At 33.4% G+C, this 11,764-nt stretch overlaps 1 protein-coding gene across 1 annotated transcript in view; it reads left to right on the forward strand.

The window, feature by feature from the left end:
• Positions 1-11,764, forward strand: part of LOC141599491 (cytochrome P450 81Q32-like) — a 52,867-nt gene that overhangs the window by 15,064 nt on the left and 26,039 nt on the right. Inside the window, exon 2 of the mRNA XM_074419513.1 lies at positions 7,171-7,577. Within this exon, the coding sequence (XP_074275614.1) occupies positions 7,171-7,577 (407 nt within the window). The remainder of the gene's footprint in view (positions 1-7,170; positions 7,578-11,764) is intronic.

The raw sequence follows: 11,764 nt of genomic DNA on the forward strand, positions 1-11,764 counted from the left end.
GGCTATTTTATATAAAAAAAAGTATTGTTTATGGCTATTGTTACTAATACAGAGTACTTTATAAGTTATTTTCTCCATTTATGAAGGTTTATACAAATCTTTAATTTCATTTAAACATTTTTTATTTTTCCAAATTGTACAACAAAGATGCAATAAAAAAACCGAAATAAATTAATTAATCATGAAGCGAAGCTTTAAGTACAAGCGATTATTCTATGGTTAATGAAATATCAAGTGTGAGACAATGCGAGCATAAAACAGATAGACTAAAATGTACATTTTTCAAACATTTTGAACATTGATACAATATTTTTGAAACGTAAACTTTGTACGATAAAATTTAACACTTATGACTTTTGAAATTTGTTTAAAATATCTATCGATATCATGTTATTTGTTGTCTTTTGTTTTTTATAAATGAAAATATAGTTAACTTAAATTAGTTTATCATCGAACCGATACCAGGTTGTGTTGTTTGACTGTAAATTACCGAATCATTGCGAGTTGGAGTTTTTCGGGTTATGGGTTGCGGCAAGGTCTATGAGTTTAGACCTTGATAAAACGGGTCAGTCGGGCCAAGTAAAGTTTTAACCGATCTACTTGAAAATTCTTTATAATTCTGTATAAGGATTATTATACCTGTTAAAATTGGTTCATAAATGCGGGAAGTGCAAATTAACGTGAAGTAGAAAATCTTGGGAAATAAACTCCTTAGCCTAATTCATGGGAATTTCTAAAAAGTGTTTGATTACCTATGTCGGAACTTAATTTATGGGAATTGCAAGTTACCAAGGGGGTGTTGGTAAGTAACTTCCTACAATTTTGTAGAAAGTGAATTCCATGGAAGTTCTACTTCCCCCATTTTTGCAAAATTGAGTCAACCAAACGACTTTCATTTTTGCAATTCATGGGAATTCCTCCAATTTTTGCAAAATTGAATCAACCAAACAATTTCATATTTGCAATTCATGGAATTTTCCACTTCCCATAATTTTATAAGGGCAACCAAAAAACTCTTTATTTAAAGTTAATTTTATTTGAGATTAATATTTAATCGTATTCATTATTTATATAAATATTAATATCACAATTATATTGATAACTTTTTAAAACAAGTAACAATGTCTTTTTTTTTAAAAAAAAAAAAATTATAGTTAACATAAATTTATCCTTGAAGTGATACCAGGTTATGTCGGTTGACTCTATATTACTGAATCATTACGAGTTTGAGTTGTTGCACATTATGGGTTGCGGGTTAAGATATACGTGCATAGACTTTGGTAAAATGGATCGATTGGGCCAGTAAAGTTTAAATCCATGTAACTTAAAAGTTCCATGTAATTCACATATTTTTTTTAGAATTATGTCATAATTGTTATAGAGTAATAACTAATTTGATTACAATTTTAGAAAATAGATGAGGTAGGGTAGTTGGAGGACGTAGCTAAGATATGGATTATGGGGGGTGGTCAGTTGTGGGGGGCTATTGAGACAGAAGTTGAGAGGGACGTTGTCGTCCCAGCTGTATGTTGGGTGTAGTCACCACTACGGTGGAGGGTCCGCCGATGGATCTCGAGGTAGTTGGCCAGTGTGACGGACGTTGCTTCCGGACGTCCTGGCGACGACGGTGGTGGGAGAGAAAATGAGAGAGTAGGTAGATAATTTAAACGAGAATAAACAAGAGGGGTAATATGATAAAAAAACGTACAATAATGAGTAACATTAAATGTATACTGCGTAAATAAACAAGTTATGAACTCTACAATAATTTTATACCCACTTTCATATTTCACCTATCATAAGTTAAAAAGTCGAGAAAAAAAAGCACATTACTTCGAATAAAATCAAGTATCATAAACTTCTTATCAAAGGTGTATGTGTAGACAAAGTAAATTTTTCTAAAATTTAGTTATTCCCTAAATTTAAATATTTATAAGTTTTGACTTTTAAAAATATTTTTCGTTACCACCCGTGCAGTGCACGGGTTTAAAAACTAGTAGGAGCATATTGTAATAGCATATTGAGTTTAAACATGAAAAAGTATAAATCCCGCGCCATGCGAGGTATTTTTAGATCTTTTAATTTATAATGTATTATTTGTAAAATATGAGGATAAAAAGTTGAAATGGAAAATTAATGAAAAGAATTGAGTAAAGTCATGAAATGTGTATTTTAATGAAATTTTTTTGCCAGAAAACTAATGATCAATTTATAAATCTGGTCAAATAATTATAAAGATTTTTTGTCACAAAATTAATAATATTAGTTCGAAATTTTTTATACGAATTAAGTACGTGGTAAGATTTTTTTTTTATATAGAAACTAATAATATTAATTTATCGGTTTTTCATATAAGAATTTTAAATTTATACCAATTTTGTTTTATTTTATTTAAAAGATTATAATTAGTTAAAAAAAGATTATAATGATTAAATATTATATCTTGATTAAAAGATAATAATTTAATAAAACTATAACCTTGTTTCCTTATTTAGCTAAATTCTTTTTGGAGGAAAACTATTGAGAATTTTTATTGTCTTAGTAATAAGAGGGATGGTAGATTTGTCACATAATCTGCTAATTATCAAACATATTTTCTTAATTCTGTTAATTTAATATGATGGTCAAACCCGCTACTAAAATCTGTCAATCGTATTCTGCTAACGGAATCTACTATCATAAATCTGCTTCTGGCGTGAAGCCAAATATGGCCATAATATCTGTAAATATTATATTCAGCTAGTTTTCCTTATGAAAGAGGTATCCGTCTATACGTATATTTTTATTAAATAAACCTGTCTTATATAAAAATCAATAAAAAAGGATTTAAAAAAACATAGAGAAATCTTTTATACTTTAAAGGGGAGGAAAAATAACACAATATTATCAAGAAATATAATAAAAGAAAATGTAATCCATAAACTACACCGCAAATTTACGATGTTGAGACCAAACAATCCAAATCGGCTCACGTTACAATTGGACCGACACTATCACTACTTTAAGAGTTTATATTATTATATACACAAACTATTATTTGTGACCGTCTTAAGTTAAGACGATATTTACAACCGATTTAAAAAAAAAAAAAAAAAAAAAAGAGAGATGTGAAATATTATGAATTAAGACGATCTTAATAAAGACCAATCATCATTATATAATAAACGGACCTATAGCCTACATGTACGTAAATCCCCATGGCCCACCCCACCTTATCACTTACCCTACTCACTCTCACCCTCATTATACACTTATTTATACTCCTCCGTTCAACTCCACCTCGCATGTTTGCTTTTTGCACAGGTATTAAGGAACGGATTAGAAAAACTATAAAAAGTGCATAGGAAAAGAAAATGGTGGGGTAAAAATATTAAAAAAATATAAAGGTGGGGTTTTATAGTGAATTAGTGTGAGGTATGGATGACATTTTTTGTAAATATGGAGTGTAAATAAGGATAGAATGGTCATTTTCTTGGCCTAAAAAGGAAAGATATAAAGTGAAGTTGAATGGACAAAAAAGAAATACATGTAAAGTGGAGTTGAATGGAGGGAGTATAAGTCTAATTTTTCCGCCGCTTTCATCTTACTCCCTCATCACTTACCTCACTTACTCTAAAGCCAGATTAGTTAATAATTCATCTTCACTCTCATAAAATATGTTTTAGTTCCTCTTGCTTCATCCTCAGCACAAAAAAGGAATCATCCTTTAATTTTCTGCCTCGTCAATGATTTACATCAAGAAATATTTTTTATCGCTTTTTACATGCGAATTACATAAATTTGATGTCAAAATATTGGGGTTAATTGAAGAGTATAATAAGAAGAAACTCATGTAATTATGATCCTAAATTTAATATCTCGATTTTGTTTATTAACTCGAATGTGTTGTTTTTTGGTAATTGGTACGCAACTTGAATGTATTCTCATGCCCATATTTTTTCCATTTTATTTTTTTGAAAGTTTAGAATCACTAATGAAAGCATAATAGTGTAATATATTTAATTAATTTAATTAGTGATGGGAAGATAAAGGGTAATTAATTAGTGAACGCAAGAGAGAGGGTAATTAAATATGTAAAAGGAACATAGAGCGCCCTACTTAACACAACTTTTTCCAAAGTACTAAAAATCAGGGATCAATGAAAAGCCAAGAAAAAACCCAACTTTTATACTATGCAGATATTTCTAGTAGTTAATTTGATCTTTTATATTCATTACTGTCTACTTAATATCCTCTATATACTAAGGGGGCGTTTGGTTGGGGGGAATAAGGAAAGGGAAAGAGAATAAAAATGGTTAATTCCTTTTGTTGTTGTTTGTTTGACACAAAGAAAGGGTAACCCATACTCTCCCTTACCCCTAAAACCATTCTCATCCTTACCCCTCCCCCCCTTGGGTAAGCCCATAACCCCATAACCCCATAATCCCTTCTTCCTCCTACTCCCTATTTCCACCACTCCCACCAACACCCACCACACCCTCTCACACCGTCAACCACTGCCACCTACACCCTACACCCACCACACCGACACAACCACCACCAGCGACGCCGACACAACCACCACCAACGACGCCGCCTGTCCACGCTACCCCATATCCTCAACCACTGAACACCACAACAACACCTTCAGTAACTCTCCCACCCCCACCAACCACCACCAACACCTTCCTCGGCCACACCACTACAACCGCCCGACGCCGGCCACACCAGATCTGGTGTTTTAAGGGGTGGGGGAGGGGTTTTCGAAGGGTTGTGGTGGATTTTTTTTAGAATGAATAAGGTGTTTGGGGTCGGGATTGTGGTGTTTGTTAAGGGCGTGAGGCGCGGTGATTAGCTTCGTCGTGGGGTACCGTGAGGAAGATCGTCGGCGCCGCTACTTGTGGTGATGTCGGTGTAGATAATGGTGGCAGGTGGTGGGTAATGATGGTGGAGATGGTGGATGTTGGCTTTTAATTCCCTTTCCCTCTAATTGTCAACCAAACACCCAAGTATAATATGGGTGATCCCATTCATTTCCCTCTCTTATCCTTTCTTGATTTCATTCTCTTACCCTTTCCCGTACCAAACGCCCCCTAAATGAATAGGAAAAACTCAAAGTTTTCCCGCCTAAAATATTTCCTATATTTTGATATAATCTCTTATTTTCTTTCCTATTTCAATATAGTTCCCTATTTAAGATTTGTTTCTAGGTTTTTTGATGATAAAAATTTTGTTCTCGGTAAGATAAGTTGTAGCTAAAATATATGCTATTAAAAAAGTTACTCCCTCCATGCCGGTCAATTATTGTCCTTTGGTTTTGCCACAAATACCAAGGGAAGAGAAAAGAGCCAATTATTAGATGATAAGTGGAACAAATTGAGTGTGAATGATCAAATAACTCATCAAGTTCTTTCTTAAAATAAAAAGAATAATAATTTAATGAGACACTACAAAATGGAAAAGGACAACAAATGACCAGGACAGAGGGTGTATAAACAATATCATTAAATCTGTGTAAAAACTTTTTTTCATTAAAATACACATTTCATGTTATGAGTACTACTTAAATTGTTTTTTTCCCCCTCTCAAATCAAAATAAAATGATGAAAAACGTTAAAAATTAATGAATTGTCAATTTACACTCTATAAAACATATTTAATAGTTATTGAAGTATTAATTATATTGACATAATTATAGAAATTAAGTTATTTTAATTATTATTTATTATTAAGTTACAAAAATTTATAATATTAATTTTTTAATTATTTATGTAATTAAAAGTATAAAAAACTAATGTTTTATTATTATTATTATTATTATTTCACATATAATATATAATTATTAATATTTTAATAAAATTCTTGAATCATCTTTAATCTAACAGGTCGATTCGTTCGGGTTAGGTTTTGACCATAAATTAACGGGTCATTTCAGGTTTGAGTTAAACGGGTCTCGGGTTGAGATTTTATGGGGTTTGACCTTGGAAAAGGTAGATCAGGCGGGTCAGGTTTTCAGGTCGAGTCAGAATTGAACATCTCTAAATGTTGGTCCTAAATTAGAAAGTTATTTTGTTGTAACTTAGTCTTGGGTAGTGGGTCAAGATTTAAGGGTTTATGACCATGAAAAAACGGTTTAGGTTCAGTCATATTTCCAATTCTGGTCAATTTGACAGATCTACATAATACTATGTAGAGCAATAACGTTTAATTTGTTAATGGGGGAAAATCAAACTTTAAATTCTATTTTTTTTTAATTATTGTACAAAGTACAACATTAATTATAAAACTGTTATTCGCGTCATAATTAATACTTCCTCCATTTTTTTATCTTCTCATTTGCTTTATTATGGTCTCCAAAACAGATCTTTGACCAAATCTTCGGACTTCTATTTGTCTTTTTTGTCGAAAAAAATATTAAGCAAAAGATATTTTGATAATAAGTAAATATTTTATTTTCAACATATTTACGATTAAAGTTCATATTGGCCTTCAAAAAGCAAATGAAAAGATAAACAAATAGAGAAAATATAAATAAATTTTAAAACAAACCGTGAATTTCATGGGTTTAAAACTAGTATAATAGAAGACTTTGTATGAATGATAATTTCTGAAAAAGTAAAAAGCAAGCTCTTGTAAAAAAAAATTGAAAGACATCTGGAAATTTCAGTTGTAATTAAAAAGTCAATTTTTCTCATAAATCGGATCAAATATCGGATTACTGGATATCTGATCCGATAATTTCGGATACTAAAGTCGGATATCCGCAGTAATTTGGATCGGATATCGGATAGTGAAATTATGAAAATTCGGCCGGAAAATCAATTTATATTTTTGTAGTGAATGGGCCGGAAAATATGAAAATATGAAAATTAATTAATTGTCACAATATGAAAAATATGAAAATTCACAATTCAATGAGGTAAAATATGAAATTAATTAATTTGTGCATAAATTATATGAGATGATTAACTAATAATCCAAATCCTTTAGCATGGCGAGTTGTTTCGTAAAATGACGCTATTGATAGTGTTTTTGTAGTGAATGGGCCGGAAAATCTATTTATATTTTTGACTCTTTTTATTGATAGGGCTAAGCAAGGGGTAGGTATTAACGGTTAAATGTTAATCTATGTTAATCGACACTAAAATTTTATATTTTGGCTCCTAACAACCTGGGACACGAAATCTGCAGGTGGTATGACAAACGTCGTGATGGGGTCGGAAATATTTGATACGACCTTAAATATCATGACAAGGATGTTGTTTGGTGAGAGGTACTACGGTTTAGAAACATGCTCGGATAAGGCAAAGCGACTCAAAGAGTTTGTAGTGGAATCTATAAGACTCGTAACTTTGACGTGCATAGGAGACGATGTGCCATGCCTTAGGTGGTTAGATTGGAGAGCAGAAAGGAGATTTAGGGAGTACACAGAGAAAAGAGATAGGCTTATGGTGGAGCTGATGGAGGAGCAACGAAATAAAAGAAAAGAAAATGACGTGGACACTAACAATATGAAGCCTATGGTTCAAACACTTTTGGAGCTCCAAGACTCCAACGCTGAGTACTACCGAGATCGGGTTATCCACAGTCTTATGGCGGTAATGTACATCTACACTTTAATTTGATTATTATGTTAGTGAGAGACGGTTTCTACTAACACTACTACAAATCCAGGCCACTACAACGCCCCTTTAACAACGCTTAATCACGAAAATCACCATAGACATTGTAGAACGTATGGCGCGAATTTTACTAAAATTAATTACAACGATTATGGTCATATAACCGTTGTTATAAGTTTTAACAACGGGTCAAACATGCACAACCGTTGTTAATAATTTGGCGCAAAGTTAGTGAAAAGTAATCACAACGGTTAATTTTTAAACCTGTTGTTAAAACTTTTTAACAACGGTTTTTATTTAACAACCGTTGTTAAAACTTTTTAATAACGGTTTTTGTTTAACAACCGTTGTCAATACTTTTCATACTATAAACCACACAAACACAGATCAGCTACAGCCACAAAACACAAACCTTAACACAAACACAAACACAAACACAGACAAACACAAACACACACTTTCTCATCGTCTCTTTCTCTCTTTCTCATCGTCGCTTTATCATCTCGCCGTCACTGTTGGTTTCATCGTCTCTTACTTTCTCTAATTATCGGTAAATCTAAGTCGTCCTTCACCGTTGGTTTCATCGTCATTATTTTCTTTTTCTAATTATTTCATTTGCATGTATGTGTTTTTATCAATCATTATGTTATTTCTCTAAGTATTATTCGCTTAATTAGCTAGTAAAATAAATTAAATAAAATAAAACAAAGAAGAAGCAAGATGATAGAGAGGAATGCATGATAAACTTAATTAATTAATATATACATATAAATACATAAATTTTAAAAAGAATTACATTGATAAAAATGCAATTCTTATATTTTCATAGAGAGTCTTATTCTCTTCTATGATATCTATCCTCTCCTCCTTAGCTATTTGGAGGTTTCGTTCAGCAGTTGCTATATCGTCATATAGCTGCAACAACTGCTGCTCTGTCAAGCCATCTTTTTTGGCGTCCTTGAGTGCGGATCGAGCATCCACAAGGTAGCTCCTGAAACTGTCCTCAATGTAGAGCAACCGGCAGATGAAACTGTTGTTGTTCTCGATCATAGTAAGAGTCTTAAGGATGATATCATTCATTTTGTTGATGAAGTTTGGAGTTTGTTTGAAAGATTAATTAGGGTTTGGAGTTTGTTTTAGCAGTTAGGGTTTGGAGATAGTGAGATAATGGAATGGTGGTTGAGATAATGCATGTATTTATACTAAGTAATGTGTGGTTTGAGTTGTTTTTTAATTAATATATGTTTAGGAAGTTGTGCCATAATCATCATCATATCTCTCTCTGCTGATTCAAATCTTATTATAACCCTTCTCATTCCATATTGTCCATTCATATGCTCAGGGATGGCAGTAATAATGCATGCATCGGAATTATAACGGGCCGTAATTATGCATTCATCTAGTAATATTTAATTTTTGTTTTTTTTTTAAAAACAAACAACAACGATTATTTAGAAACAACCCGTTGTCTTTAGTTATAACAACGGTTTTTTATATTACAACCGTTGTTATAACTTTCCCACCCAAATTGAGTCACACTTTCCACAACGGGTTTTTATACTTAAAACCGTTGTTAATAGTTTTAACAACGGGTTCCTTAAGAAAACCAACCGTTGTTAAAAACCTTTTACAACGGATGCTTTAACAACGTCCGCTTTTTTATATAACAACGGTTTTTAACCGTTGTTATAGCCTGTATCTGTAGTAGTGTAATAAATTATATGGAGTGAACTTAACCTCTTTATATATGTGTGTAAAGAAAAACTCACTCAATTTCTAATTTACCATCTAACATCTATCCTTAAAATGAAAACAACTTCCTCGTTTGGTACCTACTTCGGCGTTTCGATTGACATTCCGCGGAAGCGATCTGAGGTTTTTCATCCATTTACAAATTGACGACTCGTATTATATCGTGGTCATCACTTCATCTTAGCCAACCGTGTAAGCTTCTTGTCATTTCGGCTATTTTGCTTGCCTCTCTTAATCATTTGATGGCGGCTGTTCCTTTTCCTCTTGGAATTTATTGCAAAATTGATTCTCTAATTGCTTCCTTTTGGTGGTGAAATGACTGGAAGCAACATTCCATCCACTGGCTCAAGCGTGAGGTTTTGCAGGTACCTAAAGACAATGGGGGTTTCGGAATTAAACACACTCTCATCTTGAGTCAAGCCTCGCTTATTAAAAATTACTGGCGTCTACAAACCCATCATTCGGGTTTGCTTGCAAAATATTTAATACCTAAGTACGGCCGTGATCTTCCAATCCTTACAACGAAATCGCGTGTCTCACAACCGTCTTTTCGTGTGTCTGAAATTTGTCGTGCGGTTGCTGCGGTTTCAACAGCCATTTGCTGGAACATTGGAAATGGCAAAAATGTTAACTTGTTTACTAGCCGCTGGGTGCATGGTGACATCCCATTGCGACGACCAACAATAAAAGAGAGATCCACTCCTATTTTATCTGACTTGCTTTTTCCTTTGGGTGACTGGAATCCTGTTGCTATTTTCCTCCTTTTTGAGTCACACAATGCTAAGAAGATTTTAGCAATGGAGCCTCCGCTACCAGCCATTGACGACTTCCAGCCATTGACGACTTCCTTTTGCTGGAAGTTTACAGAAGATGGAAACTACTCTGTCAATACAGGATACTTGTACCTTTGGTTTAAAACCTTTGGTCTTTCTTCTCTGCCTTTTCTTACCGCTTTCCCATGGTCCTGCATCTGGAAACTCCATGGGTACTAAGTTTCCTCGGTTATTTTGGCGGCTTGCTCACAATATTATGCCAACCACGATTAATTTGAATTACCGTGGTGTGCCTGTTAGTCTGGTTTGCTCTCTCTGTCGCTCTTCAACTGAAACCACAGATCATCTTTTCCGTTCCTGCACTATTGCTCAGCATGTTTGGAAATCCTCTGCTCTTGGTATTAGCTCCCAGGCAAACGCTTCAGTATCTTTTACTCGCTGGCTTGCTGATTTTGTCTTCTATCTTTCCCATCAGTCATCTGCTTCTCATAACTATCTCCTTTACTTTGGCTGTGTTCTGCAAGCAATATGGTCAGTCCGTAATTCAGTTGTTTTTCAAGACAATCCCGTGGACCCTTTGCGCATATGTCAACTAGCAAATCAGCTCATCTTTTCGCATCAAAAATTTCTTGCAATCTGGTCCACTTCCTTTGTACCACGTCACAACCCGCCCCCATCATCCTCCCACAATCACTTCTGCTACAATCTACCTATATGTTCTGGTCAGAAGATTAGACTCGCACAACAGCTACAATGTCTCCATCTCCATCTCTCTTTCTGGAAGTAATAATCTGACGTCTCTCAAAGCTTCATCATTTTTTGCGGCGTCAACAAAAGCTCTACTGCTAGCTATGCGTAATGCCCACTCAGCGGGCTACAACTCCGTCTCTTTCTTACTTTCCTGTCGAAAATTATCTGCTGTTCTGGCAAAGCTAATGCCAGTACTAATATGTGTGCGAAATTCCGTTCGAGAAATTCGCAACTTACTTGTCATCTACCCCTACTGGTCTGTTAGTTTGGCTACATGATAAGACCCTTATGTACTTGTTTCTTTACTTAATATAATCAATTTATTGTTGTAAAAAAAAAAATCTTCTCATGTGTAAATAAATATAACTAGCTAGATTTTGTTATTCATAGTAGATAACGATTATCATATTCAACTTTCTTTAAGGTATGTTTGGGAATCTTAATTTGGAATTGAATTCTATAATTAAGACATTTTAAGTGTTTGACAACTCTAAGAATTAGGAATTTGAATTGTCTCAATTTCTAATCAATTCCAAGCTAGTTAAAATTTGGGGCTCTCAAATACCTAACATATAGTAGCCATTTTAATTTTATCACTTCTTACATTTTATTTTGTGATGCAAATTTCATCGAAATACTTTTATTTATGATATTTTTTCCAATCGAAAATATTTTCCGCGACAATATTTTTTTTTTCGAATATAAAATATCCGATGACCTCGACCCATATCCGTCTCGCCCAATTCCAGTTGCAATTCCAATTCCAGGGGTTTCCCAAACGCAATTTTGGAATTGAATTTGAAATAGAATTCAAAAATTTGGATTTCTACAATTGAAATCATCAAAATGAAATCCATTCCACGTTTCCAAACACTACCTAAAAGTATT

The sequence above is a fragment of the Silene latifolia genome, chromosome 9, assembly GCF_048544455.1.
Source record: "Silene latifolia isolate original U9 population chromosome 9, ASM4854445v1, whole genome shotgun sequence".
Lineage (NCBI taxonomy): Eukaryota > Viridiplantae > Streptophyta > Magnoliopsida > Caryophyllales > Caryophyllaceae > Silene > Silene latifolia.